Consider the following 14,698-nt stretch of genomic DNA (forward strand, 5'->3'; position numbering starts at 1 on the left):
ATTTTCTATTTGACCAGAAACACATTCTTAAGGAGTGAATGTTTTGTACCCGGGCTTTAATGCATTTACTCCTGTTTTAGTAATCAAATAATTCTATGAGAAAGATTTTATGAAATTTCAAATTACACATGATTTAATTTTAGAATTATTAGTCTTAATTTTACCAGTTATCAGAATTATCATTAAACACTAATGGAATTAGAGTACACATCATTTATACAAATTTCTTTAAAAAAAAATCTAATTAATAAATAAACAATTACAAATAAATTCAATTTTATATTAAAAAAATGATCAATGTTACATGTTGCAGTGGTTCGTGATTAGATGTACTTACCGGTTTATTAATAGAATTCATTCTTAAAAATGGATGAGACATGAAGGAAAATGTAAACATTCCTTACAAAAGGTTTTAACTGTACAGAGTTTCACAAAAACTATTACATCTAAATGTTCACATCACTACAGACCCATTCAAAATGAGCGGAGCACAAAATGGTCACAATTTTCTAAAGGATTTTCCTAAAAAATAATAATGAAAAAAAGATGAGTTTTCTGAAACTATTATTATTATCAAGTTTTGATATATCTGTTCTATGTCAAAACAGACCCCAGTGCATTATGAGGGCTAGTGTATCAGTGTGGTTTGGTTTCCACATTGTCAAGGAAAAGTTCAATGACCATAACTAATGCTGGCAGTTAATGGCGTCAGTCTAGAGACTGGTTTCCCCTTAACACCAGCAAAACACTCACCTTCACCATCTATATTCCTGAGTCAACAAGGAAAATCACACACCCTAAAACACACCGCCTTATCACTTCACTTTTGACAAATCTCCACTCTTCTTTATATACACACCGACGTACAAGGCACATTAAATGGAACTTATCACATACTCTACCTAAAATGGTCAGTATTTTTAACAAAGCATGCTGCTTACAAGTGCCTCCAGCCAAAGTCAATAAGTAACTTACTTTCAATGTTAAATACTTCCTCTCTCGCTCTCTCTCTCTAAAAAAAACTAAACTACTAAATCAACACAATCTTTAACAAATCCTGAAAACATTAATAAACGAGCAAAACGCACAGCAGCAAAAGGTGTCCTACCTGAGTCACACGTCTGCCATCCAGGAGCCCTAGAGAAACAGCAGCGTTTCAGAGTAAACCAGCAGCCCATAAACATGCGTGGAAAAGGACACACACACCTTCACTTCATTTCCCATAATGCCACTGCTAACGAGTCTCTAGCTTACAGTACAGGTGAAGAGCGTAGGCTGACGTCAGGACAGGGTTTCCAGGGCTGTAGTTGTGGCCTACAGAGGGGGTCAGTGATTGGTTGACTGCGAAAGATTGAAGGAAATGGAGGGATTTTACAGTGTAATGTGTTCAGGGACACACGGAAAGCAAACACTGGCTGATCTTTGGACTCTCAAAGAGGGAAGCGGGTAAAACAGTTGGATGAGGGAATGATGTGGGCGAGTTGTCTGAAAACGGCTACAATTGGGTATGACACCAAATCTTGCTGTTCAAATTTATACAGCTGTACAAAGAGAACAACGCTTTTATTAATCCAAAAAATGAGCTTGCTCAGAGCTAAAGAGACTGTTCTTCTGTATTGGATCAGCAGCTGGATCTCTTTCCTCTGTTTACAGGCTATAAAACAGCTCATGTTTATGATACACTATATCACATGTCAGATGAAGATTTGCAAGAACACTCTTGTTTATTATGTTTTTTATTGGACAACAGAAAGAGGGCAGAGGACATGTTGCAAGCTAGATTAAAACTTACATTTCCCATATGAGCATCATAGCCCTTTTTTAGTACACGTGTGCCATCTCTCAAATATCAATGTTAAGATCCATTAAGAATAAGATTCATTTAAAAAATTGAGATCCATCATTGCACTATTCATTCATTCATTTTTCTTCGGCTTAGTCCCTTATATATCAGGGGTCACCACAGTCGAATGCAGCGGATGCCCTTCCTGCTGCAACCCATTACTGGGAAACGCCCATACACTTTCACATTCATACATGCACGCATACAGAACAGACTATTTAGTTTATCCAATTCACCTATAGTGGATGTCTTTGGACTGTGGGGGAAACCGGAGCACCCGGAGGAAACCCACGTGAACACAGGGAGAACATGCAAACTTTACACAGATACGCCAGCTCAAACCAACGACCTTCTTGCTGTGAGGTGATAGTGCTAACCACTGAGCCACAATGCCACCAGCACTTTTCTTTTTAAAAAGTTCATTAAATTGTTAAAATGGTCTGAAACACTTTGATCAAAAAAGCTTAATCGAGGAACTAAAAATGGTTCTAACATCGCTTAAAAAACATTTTGAACGTTTATTTTTAAGAATGTAGGCCACAGTGTTAATAATACTCAAATGAATTGTAAAAAACTGGTGTTCTGAACTTGTAAGATCCATGAAAGACAAATTAAGATAGTTAGACCGCATGTTCATGCTGCTTTTTTCATTTAATGGAGTGAAACAGCATAATTGCTCTTCAGAGTGCAGACAGGCAAGTATAATGTTGCAAATCCCATTCGCCACATATGCAAAGCACTACACTCTTAACTTAAAAATAAAGTAGGGCAGTAGTCACTGAAGAATTGTTACATCCACCAAACCTCACCATTCCAGAACAATTTGTTTAGATTGTAAAAAAAAAATATCAGTTCTTTAAAGAACTCATTACTGAAAGGTTCTTTTGGAAACTCAAAACAGCTCTTCTGGCATACTTTTGACTACATAACACCCTTTTGGAGCATTTATTTTTAAGGAGTGAAGGCCACAGGATCAAGAGAGTGACACTGTAAGGAATAACCAAAGATGGTCCATTTGGTGCACAAACCCATTGGTCATGATGTCAACTTGCATACAGTGTGACACTGAATAGAAACAGTTCATCCAGAAATTAAAATGGCGTCCGAAGCTACCAGATGTTTGTTTGATGTAGCTCCATTCAAAAGCAAGTAAATGAGCAGAATTGATGTCCCATGTGAAAAGGGCTTACGTTCTGAAAAATATCCTCAAATTTGAGAGTGAAAGCAGATGAGAATTTACATAAATGACATCAGACCCACATTAGTTTAAGATACTTTATGTATAAATCATTTGTTGGAGTGCACACAAACATCATTTTATTAACACATTTCTCCTGGTCAGCGACTGCGTACAATATCAATATCACTTTAAAAATGTGAGTGAACTCATTAAAACCCATCAATGCCAGTAATTATTGTCAGTATCGTTAAAAAAAAAATTATAGTAATAATAAAAGTGAGAACTTCCACAAGTTGGCACGAGGAATGTGTATATTACAAATAGTGACAGTTCCCTCCGAAAACACTGCTGGCTAAACAATGGTAACAGTATATAAAGTGACACAGTTGAAGTGAGAAATGTACAGAAATAAATAACAGGTTCAACAGTCACAACAACGATTGGCAATATCAACATACGCTTTACATGTTGGCAGTGTTCTGTGAAAAATACACATCTTTTTACATTGAGATTTCAATGAACAAGGTGAGAGTTTTTGCACAGGCAACGAGGAGACACATCTAGTGTTATACAGTCTTCATTTTAGCCATTTGAGTCATTTCTGGAAAAACAAAGTGAAACACGAGTACAAAAACTTTCAAATGAACAAGTGAAGAGAAATAACAAGCCAAACAAAATGAAGAAACAACAAGACTTCACAGCAGGGGGAAAAAGAGAATTTTTAAAGAAAAGTAACAGTTAAAATCATTTAAATCAGAACCAAAAAATTAAACAAGGCCACTTTGAAATGAAATATATATATAATAATACATCTACTCACTATTATTCTAATAAATGATCTAATGATATTTTATGCATTTTCTCACCAACACTGATTTTTCTGTATTAAAGGCATTATTTACCCCAAAATGGAAATTTGCTGTTAATTTAACTATTTCAGCTAAAAATCTTTATTGTCCTTTGATGTATAAATGAACAAAAATTGTCATTTTTTGCACCATTATCCCTTTAATTATTTAAAAAAGGTATTACACATAATTTGTCGTAGCTTCAATACTGTCTGATGATCATTTCGGTGGACATAAAAAAAATCAAGTATGTGTTATAAAACGACTGTAAATGTTCAATTGAGATTATTATTATTATTGCTGCCATCTACTGGTCAAAGATGATGGCTAAAGTACCAATAACTTCTGAAACGAATGGTGACCATAAAAGCCTGGAAGAAAGGCACACTTTTGGCAGAGGGATGTGTCATGAAATGATGTGATTTCTGTCCTTTCTGATTATATCATGCAACAATTCACTTCACAAGAGAATGTGAATGAGACCTGGCCCCCGAAACACGCTTGTGACGATTATAATGTTTCCATTTCTACTCGACACATTCACAGAATCAACGAAATAAGGCAATAAGCATGGACTAAAACATAGGTTTACAGAGAAAGAAAAGTCCACGAATGGATGTAAATCTCTGTATTATACGAAAAATGCTACTGAAGTCATGGCCTTGACATACAGCGCCATCTACTGTTTCGAGATCAAATCGCACATCCAAACATTTCGAATGATTAGAAGAGCCCAAGTCAGGGATGAACGCCTTTTTTTTTTTGTGTGTTTCAAGTGAACAAAATGTTTGTGAGAGAGACGTGTCTGGTTTTACAGCTTAAAGTTGATTCAGTTCTTGAAAACACTGAAAATGGATGAATCTCATAAAAATATCAAGGGTCAAAGTTTACCCCAAAAATCAGGAAGAAAAAATGAGAAGAATTGTAATAACTTATTTTATTTAGCATTGTGAAATACTGTACGGATTTAATTATTATTGTAAAGAGTGAAGGTTATTAATATGTCTTCAAATTATCTGGCGCACTAAATTGTATACTTTTATTAAATAAATAGATATAATGTTTATATTAAACAAATCTTTATTGTATTACAGTATGTTATTTTGTTTTTTAGCTTTAAATAAATATCAGAATTTACCGTTAATCATCTCAATAGTCGTGGAAAAGAGAACATGCAAGATATATTTACCATTTTTGTTAGATTTTATTGTAATAATTGTTTTATATTTATAGTATATATTTAAACCCAAAACTATGTCATCATACATTTTTGTGCAGTATTTAATACTAGAAATAAATAAACATGTATTGCATTACAGTATTTTTTCCCTGAAATAAAAATCACCTTTAAATAAAATTGAGAATTTAATGAAGAAAATTATTGTAATATTCCAGAAAATGATGGAAAAGAGTCCTAAAACAGGCTTCCTTTTATAAATGTAAATATATTAATATAAAGTTCAATATTCCTTATTTGATATTATATTTCATATTTAAGCATTGGTGGGATAAATATGGTCTGTTTTCATGAGATTTGTCCAAACACACATTTCTGTATGAAATATACGGTAGGAAAATCTCTCACAATCTTGTTTTCCATAAAACAAGGCGCCATCAACCCTGAATAGCCCTAGCTTGCCAGTGCCTGGCTGTGTATCTTCCACCATACATCCACATTTACAAAATAAAATCAAAGTGTTGATTCTGTTTCATAGAGATGACTCCCTTTCATCCACTACCCACAGCACCAGTTCCCTAAATGAAACTCTCCCGTGCTTTTAAGAGCCCTTTTCTGCAGGACAGGGGTGTGTTTAGTGGGACACAGAAGTGACGGTGTTTTTCAGATTGTCTCTTTCTGTCTGGGATGATCCTCACCTGCCCTCCTCAGCCGAGCGTGTGTCAGACTTGAGTTTGACAAACTCTTTGGCCACTTCGTCCCCTGAGCGCTGGGACAGGATCCGCATGACGGTGAGGCCCGTGTCGTCCATGTGTATTCGGGGCCCCAGAGGACACCAGCAGGCACAGCTGGCCCTCGGCGCCACATCCCGCAGCTGGATGACGGCGATGCCCACCACGCGATCCGCTCGACCGAAACAATAGTCCTTTACACACACCTGCAGCTCGTAGCACTCCGGCCCGTCCTCATTACCCAGAATGCTGAACACACAGAGCAGAAACATGCTTATAGTACATCTGCACAGATTCACTTATGTTACGGCCTCTTTAAAAAAAATAAAAAATCTATCCCTCCATCCATCCATCCATCCATCTATCCATCTATCATGAAATAATCTATTCATTGTAATCTAAAATCTATCACCCATCCATCAATCCAAGACAGAGAGAAAGGCCTCCTCTTTGTAGTCTCATTTGCTTCCTCACACATCATTGCTTAATGTGCTGTTAATCATTAATGATTACGTCTAGGTTTTGCACTCACAAATGGAAGGTCTCGTTGAATTTGGGCGCCCAGCTGTTATTCTTGGATTTGGTGGTGAACTTGCGCTTTTTGTCGCTGAGGTGAGGGCCGATCATGGTGATCTCAACAAACGGCCTGAACATCCCAGATGTCTGCCACTTCAGATCATTAGCAGCTACGACTACACACAGAGAAATGACATTCAGCCAACAGAAAATACACTGGTGAGACAAAAAACTCACTTTAACACAGTAAGACGTACCTTTAACTGTAACTTTATGCTCTCCTGTGCCCGGGTGAGTGAAGAGGTCGATCTGTATGGACACTTCCCCTACTGGTTTATCAACTCCTGAGCCTACAGAAACACATGTCTTTATTTAAGATGTTTTTATATAGAGAGTCAGTTATAAAGACCAAGTTCTCTAGTATAAGGACATAATATAACCTTACTCTCAGAAAAAAACTGAAAAACTTTTAAAATATTGATTTCACAAATGAAGACATCCTCAAATGTGTCCCAAAATGAGGTTTAGCATACTTTTGAGTAGCCATTTGTTATCAAGATATGCATACAGTATATGGTGGTGGTGGAAAACTACAGTGACCGCACTCACTACTATGCCACCCTGTGTGTGTGTGTGTGTGTCTGGGGGGGGGGGTATATTTACCATCGGCCCTCCACCCTCAATCAAGTTTGGTTTTTGGCCCTTCATAAGAAAAGGTTTGGGTACCCCTGCTCTTAACACTGCCTTACCCTAATTGTACCCCTAAACCTTCACATGACACCTGTAGCAAATTTTGAATGTGAAAAAAATCAAGTAAGATTTATAACAGTTTTGAATTACGAGGAAAAGGCATGTCCTTATAAACCACTTCAACGTTGTAATTCCTAGGTCATACCAACGCCATTGTAAGAATTTTTGTCCTCATAAAAACTAGTACATGCACACAAACACACTCTCACTCACACACACACCCACACGCGCAAACAAAGATGGTTTAAAATAGGCCATACATGCACTGTGGAGGCTTTGAGGAATTAGAGGGAAAGATTAAGCTTGATCTGAATTGAAAAAGGAAGTGATGACAATGCACATGAGAAGACAAATTTTTCATGTCTCCTCTCGTCTAACCGGAAAAAAGATATGTCAGAGTCATTCAACTCTTATGGGCATGACCAAATTTTTATCCGATCGGAATAGTAATTCTATATAATAGAATGAAATAATAATAAATGAAAAATAAAAACACTTACGGGCAAAGTAAATTAGCAGTTTTACAACATGTACACATGTGCACTTTGAACTGTGTGCACTTGTCCACAAGGTGTCAACACTGGACCGGTTCATAGTTTCACCCACAGAAATGAAACTGAAAAAAGCTCTTTGGAAAAGTTAGTTTCTATCCCTGGTTTTGACATATCAAAAGAGTACTGGTTATTTGTCTTTTAACTCCCATGTCACTTCCTGGAAACCTGTCATCAAAATCTTTTCATGAGGTCTTTATTGATCCTAACAAAGGCCTAATTTTTCATGCAAAATAATATTTTAAAGACAAAAAGTAGATTGGTGAGATTTACTCCAGTACAAAGCAAAATACCCAAATCACATTTAGGAATAGCTCTGGAGGAGGAGGGGGGGGGGGTGATTTTTCATAAGAGGGTATATCTGGGTCTCAGGATATCTGGGTCTCAGGGAGTCTATGGTGACCTACCCCTGGACGGCTGGATTTTCTCACTAGGTGTGATCCTCAAACCCTTCCCATTATGCACTTGAAGAAGAGACAGATGCGCAGCGAAAAAGACAGAGGTCAAAAGCGAAGCATTAAAACACAAACGACAACAGAAAAAACATGTAGATTCAGCAGTAAGAGACAGAAAAGAATACAAATGAATGCACAATGTGAACAGAACCTTCAGAGTGTAGTATTGCTTTGATACTAATGCTATCAAGTCTAGTGTGCATGGATGTGAAACTGACATGTGTTTGTGTGTTCACCTTGAGCATGTTGTGAAGTGACAAATGTCTTGATGAGCGTGTCTGTGGTCTGGGTGTAGAGAGACAGCGCATGTCTCAGAGAGGACAGTTCGGGACTTTTCTCCAGGAAGGCCTTCTTTAAACCATTTCCTCCAGCATGGAAGTATTGCTAAAGTATAATCAGAAGTTAGTCAGGAGCAATTCCAGCATAATAGACGTGACATTTGCAGTAAAAACTTAAAACAGAAATTCACAGAGAACGTATATGTTAACAGTATATGGAAACATCTGTAACGGGAGAGTTACGGTGTGGAAAAGCCCCAAAGAATCATACCATCCAGACTGTTATATGCTCAGAGTGAAGCATGGGGTTGGATCAGTGATGGTTTGGGCCGCAATATCATAGCATTCCCTAGACCCTGTACTTGTGCTAGATGGGTGCGCCACTGCCAAGGACTACCGAACCATTCTGGAGGACCATGTGCACCCAATGGTTCAAACATTGTATCCATAAGGCAGTGGCATGTATCAGAATGATAATGCACCAGACACAGAGCAAGACTGGTGACAGAGTGGTTTGATGAAAATGAAAGTAAAGTTAAAAATCTCCCATGGCCTGCACAGTCACCAGAGCTAAATATTATTAAGCTACTTTGGAGTGTTTTGTAGGAGCGAGTAAAGAAACATTTTCCTCCTGCATCACACAGTGACCTAGCCACTATTCTGCTATAAGGCTCAACATCCCTCTGGCCACTGTGCAGGACTTGTATCTGTCATTCCTAACATGAACTAATGCTGTATTGGTTGCAAAAGTAGCCCCTACTAATGATAATGAATTATTGTGGTCTAAAACCAGGTGTTTCAGTTTTATTGTCCGACCACTGTAGAGGCCAACACAAACAGCTTAGAAAGGGTTTTAATGTTTTGGTTAAAACAAGGTTGACATTTATATGGAATTACTCTTATGTAAATGTAGTTTTACTGCTGGTTTAGAGAAAGCATCACTTATACCTTTATGGTCTCAAGGGCCACATCCATGACCGCACACTGCTTGGGTGTGAGGCTTTTGGCTTCACCAGACATGTGATCCTGCAGGGGCAAATAATATTTCAAATGCATGCAATTTAACAGACAAAACATTTGAACACTAATGTGTCCATGTTTCATTCATTTTATATGACAATTTTTGCAGTGTAGAAAGAAATATTTACTTATAATTATGACATATAGTTACAAATAGTTAGCAAAAAAGTAACAATTAATAAAGCAAAACCTACAAAAAACTAAATTGGCAACTTTATTGCAAATAAAGTTGCAATTTTGAGATTTAAAGCCATATATCTTATTAGTTTAACTTTATTTACAGCAATACGTCAAATTACAAGACAAAAAAGGACTAAATAAATAAATAAAGCTGTGACATTTAAAGTTACATTGTTGTATATTTTTGCATATAAAGAAAAATACCACAACAAGAAAGTCACAATCACAAAAAAATACCACAACAACAAATAGTCAAAAATAGCATAGAAAGGCATAATTCTAAGGAAGAAATGTCTCAGTTATAATAATAAATAAAGTTACAATTATAAGATATGACATGGAGAACATGGAATTTGAGTTAACAAGTCAAACTGGAAGCAAAATGACAATTAGAGTTGTAATTATGAAAAATAAAGTCACTAGAACAACAAATAAGGCAGGAATTATGAAAATTATAGTTTGGATTGTAAAATTAAGTTGATTACAAAAAATAAAAAAGTCAAAAAAACAGAAAGAAACACTTTTACTAATTTTACTTTAGAATTTGTCTACTCTAAAATATTCATTAGTCTGAAAAATTGTCTTCCGAAAGTAGCATGTTTTCTTACTACAATGAATGTTTTTTTAAAGCTAAATAGAGGACAGTGCAGTAAAACATTAGAGAAATAAAGAAAACACACTTGATCATGCATCAAGCATGTTTAAGTGTGTAAGGGTTCAAAAACATGCAGAGAGCATTTAAGCGGGACTCTTCATCTATATTCCCCATGCAGCTGAACTCTGAGTTGCTTTAAAGAGATCATAGTCTGGAATAAACAAGCCTGAAGCCATACCTTGAGTTTGGAGAGCTGACCCAGTTCTTTAGCCGCTGAAAAGATCATTCCCTGCCGGAAAGAGATGAAAGCGTTACAACATGGAAGTAGGGAGAGAAGTCTATACATGTAAAATACGGATATCACATCTTAACATACAGCAGAGACCAAATTTAGAAAACGACCTACAGTTTGCGAAATGATAAGGTCACTGTTAGTACTGTTTGAAGTTATACGAACAGGAGTAAAAGAGACGGTTTTAAGTACGTTTCATGAATTGCATAAATTCTGAAGAAAAAAATGTGAATGAGCTTAATAAGAAAAAATCTTAGCAGACATTAAAGAACACTTTCAGATTCCTCCCAGGTAACCTAATGAATTTTTACTGTACTAGATTAATGTTTTCTAATTTTGATTTCATCCGTATGGGGGCTCAACCCTTGGTATTGTTGATGAATATAGAATTTAACTTTATCTTCAGCTCTAGCAGCAGCAAAACAGCAATATTGCACCCAAATGTATACCACGTTCAGAATAAAAATAAATAAATCATAAAAAATAACATGGTTGAATTTTTTTCTTATCTGCACATTTTTATTATTTACAAAAAATATTTTTACCCTTTTATATTTTATTCAAATTTTGTTTTTCATTATACTAAAATAAAATTGTTAGTTTAAAAGGTGATGGTTTTAGGAGGGCTGAAATATTAGACTATAGTCTACCTAAAAGCATCTTAGAACAGCCCCTGATTATGATCACTGTTTTCCACAAAATAAGTTTTAATATAGTCACAACTGACATTTGAAATGATGAACAATACATTATAGGAAAGACTCAAGTGTTTATATGATGTTTTCTGATTTTGATCTCCACTGTACAAACATTATGATTCATACCCCTGGCAAATTCAGACTTGAAGTTAGTTTTATTCAACCAGTAAGTTTTGTTTTTTTGACCGGAAACGACACAGGCTTCTCTCAAAAGAAAATAAGATGATATAAAAGAGGCATCGTACTGTATATTTCACTGCTTTTTATGTCCATTTGAACAAAAACGTAAAGCTAGAATTTGAAAGGATATGAATTATTTCGGGCTTGACTGTAGGTGATCATTAATCAAAACAACCTGATGCATTTTCTCCAGGTAGAATCGAAGAAAATCGAATGTTTAATAACTGATGTTTTATTTAGCATTAAAGCAGTGGTCTCAAACTCAATTCCTGGAGGGCCGTAGCTCCATTTTACCTCCAGGCACCTCCTGCTCACAACCTGCTTAATAGCCTCTAGCAGTCTTGAACACTGATTAGCTGGATCATCTGTCTTTGATGAGGGTTGGAGCAAAACCCTTCAGGAATCGAGTTTGACACCCATGCATTAAAGTCATGCAGGTCTTACAAAGGTGTCGTTTCCTTGAGGAAGGATGATGGTTTTCTCCAAACTGTTCATGACGATCCTCCACAGCTCCTTTAAGACTCTCTTCAGCACAGTTTTCTCACACACTGAGGCAAACAGCATCAGACTGAACACAAACACACACAGACATCAGTACACACTTCGAGTAAATGTGAGTTTAATTTAAACGGGAGTTTTTCCTCACTTTGCATCCAGGAAGTCCATCAGCGGTCGCAGCATGTTATCAGAATCGGCCTCCACCTGGTTCTTGTTGTTGGTGTTGACGGGACCCTTGATCTGGTACAGCAGACTTGCCATCTGGCGCATGCAGTCATCAATACGACTCTGGAAACTACAGAGGAAAGGTGAAAGGTATTTACAAAATAACAAGCTTTCTTTATCAGCGAGTAAAGAGATGATTTGAAATATGATGCAATCCAGACTAGAAGTGGCATTTAAAACTGAAGAACACTACAGCTAGAGAATTATTAAATATTTATTATTATTATTTTTGTTTATTTTTTGTTATGAGTTTTGTTTGGTAACTAGATGTGTTTAAAGTTACAATTAGGTAAATATAATGAAATGGTTTATGAACAATTAAAGCATATTTCAGTTCCAACATTTAAAAAGCTTTTCCATATAATCACTATTTCTCTAATTCTCATAAATATCATGTAAACATAATAATAATTAATTTATTTATGTATTGGCACATCAGCCACTCATGGCTATTTTATGGCAAGATCAATATACATAAAACATTACATGATAAGAACAACTCCAAATATCAAAATACAAGATATTAAAAATATAAAACCAAAATATACACAAAATATATCAAATAAATAAATAAAATGAGCAAAAACTGTAGATTAAATATGATATTTCAATTCAATATGTAATACTTCCTGGTAATACACTTTAAAAACATCCATTAAAGTGTTTTTATAATAAAAATCTCATTTAATGCGTCTGAAAATTTCACATTCCAATAAATTATGTTTTATGGTGTATTTTAATAATAATAATAATGATGATAATAATAATGGTAGGATTAAAAATAATAACAACAACAACAATGCTTATAATATTTATCTTCTTCATCCATATTGCTGCTACTACTGATCATAATAATAATAATGCTAAGATTAATAATAAAAATATCAATAATAATAACAATGCTTATAATATTTATCATGAACTATATTGCTGCTACTACAGATAATAATGGTAAGAGTAATAATAACAGTATCAATAATAACAACAACGCTTATAATATTTATTATCACCCATATTGCTGCAACTACTGCTAATAAATAATAATAATAATAATGGTAAGATTAATAACAATATCAATGACAACAACAAAGCTTATAATATTTCTCATCACCCATATTGCTGCTACTACTGCTAATAAATAATAATAATAATGTAAGATTAATAATAACAATATCAATAACAACAACAATGCTTATAATATTTATTATCATCCATATTGCTGCAACTACTGCTAATAATAATTATTATTAGTAGTAATTTTATTTATATATATATATATATATATATATATATATATATATATATATATATATATATATATATATATATGTGTGTGTGTGTGTGTGTGTGTGTGTGTGTGTGCGTGCACAGCATATATTTTATGTTAATTTTAATATTGCTAGTACCTGTTGTCATTATTTTATGGCTATTTTAACAGCATATTTTGTTTTATTCTATCCCTAAAAGTCAGAAAACAAGAATTTGAAATAGGTTTAAATGTCCTTTATGTAAAATGTAATTGATTTAAGTTAGTTTTGCTAAAGCTCCTATGACAAAATCTCGATTATTTGAACATTTTAACTCGATTAGGATTAATAGACGATTATTTGATTTATTCATTTTATGTTTTTGCCCTTGTAGTTCACTGACAAGTTTTGTACAGTAATTATGCTTATATATTACAAGTGAGAGATTTTTGAATATAGAATATAACTGAAAAAATAAAAATAATTCAAGTAAACACACACCATCTATTAACTATGATTATTTATTGATCATCAACGTTAAACTACTGAAATAATAAAATAAAACACACATTGCCTAAAAGGCGACTCACTGCGCTGCCCACCGTCTTCACCGCTTCCAAACTGACCAATCACAAAGCTTGTAGTATGCGTCATTATGAAGTGTAAGTTCATTTTTTTTGAGAGGTGCGTGGGCATGCGAAGGCTGTGCTAGACTGTACATGTGCCCTTGGCAGAAGTAGAATATCATAATAATAAAATAAGTATAAATCATAATATAATAAGTATAATTCAGCATTAACAGAGCAGGGTTATGCGACTCCACACACGGTAGGGAAAGTAACTGGAAAAACTGACCTGGAAAAATTAGATCAAAATTCAGAACCTATAATAGATTACTTTTCGATTAATCGCCCAGCCATATGTCAGTGATTTACAATAATCTGCTTTTGATGGCTTTTTATTGTAAACATGCACAAGATGCACAGGGATGTGTCGATCTCAACACTGCCAACTTTTTCATTGATCAGCACTCTGGTTCTGCAAATACTATTGCATAATACAGCTCAGACTTAGCATTTTGTGTTTTTAAAATCTAAATAAATGTTAGTTGTTTATTTTCATGTAATTGACCAGAACTATTGTGAGAAAGGCTTGTGATATACTGTATAAAGACTGACGTGTTTCCGAAGGTGCTGCTCAACTCATCCAGGACGTTGTTCAGCTTGACCTGCAGATCGTTCAGGAGGTCACTGGCCTCAGTGTCCAGCTGCACAAACACACACACAAACACACACACATGATCACCTCATATAACAGACAGCATTTCACCTGATGAAAAAGCAGCATTTTTATCATCACTGATGGTACATGGCAGTTCAGAGGGAGTGAAAAGTCACATGATTTCACAGTGACAGGGAAAAAAAAACAGCCTGC

The 14,698-nt window shown here is 35.1% G+C and overlaps 2 protein-coding genes across 2 annotated transcripts in view; both read right to left on the bottom strand.

Annotated features, from left to right (window-relative positions):
- Positions 1-1,312, bottom strand: part of atp8b5b (ATPase phospholipid transporting 8B5b) — a 41,788-nt gene extending 40,476 nt beyond the window's left edge. Inside the window, exon 1 of the mRNA XM_056467143.1 lies at positions 1,109-1,312. The gene's annotated coding sequence lies outside the window, so the exon portion shown is untranslated. The remainder of the gene's footprint in view (positions 1-1,108) is intronic.
- A 3,811-nt stretch (positions 1,313-5,123) lies between these two features.
- The window catches only part of unc13bb (unc-13 homolog Bb (C. elegans)), a 128,312-nt gene continuing 118,737 nt past the window's right edge, over positions 5,124-14,698 (bottom strand). The window contains exons 31-39 of the mRNA XM_056467035.1: positions 14,443-14,531; positions 11,941-12,087; positions 11,739-11,862; positions 10,363-10,413; positions 9,278-9,355; positions 8,288-8,435; positions 6,553-6,645; positions 6,312-6,471; positions 5,124-6,028 (exon numbers count right to left, since the gene is read on the bottom strand). Of these exons, the coding sequence (XP_056323010.1) occupies positions 5,743-6,028; positions 6,312-6,471; positions 6,553-6,645; positions 8,288-8,435; positions 9,278-9,355; positions 10,363-10,413; positions 11,739-11,862; positions 11,941-12,087; positions 14,443-14,531 (1,176 nt within the window). The 3' untranslated portion in view covers positions 5,124-5,742. The remainder of the gene's footprint in view (positions 6,029-6,311; positions 6,472-6,552; positions 6,646-8,287; positions 8,436-9,277; positions 9,356-10,362; positions 10,414-11,738; positions 11,863-11,940; positions 12,088-14,442; positions 14,532-14,698) is intronic.

This window comes from Danio aesculapii, chromosome 10, assembly GCF_903798145.1.
Source record: "Danio aesculapii chromosome 10, fDanAes4.1, whole genome shotgun sequence".
NCBI lineage: Eukaryota > Metazoa > Chordata > Actinopteri > Cypriniformes > Danionidae > Danio > Danio aesculapii.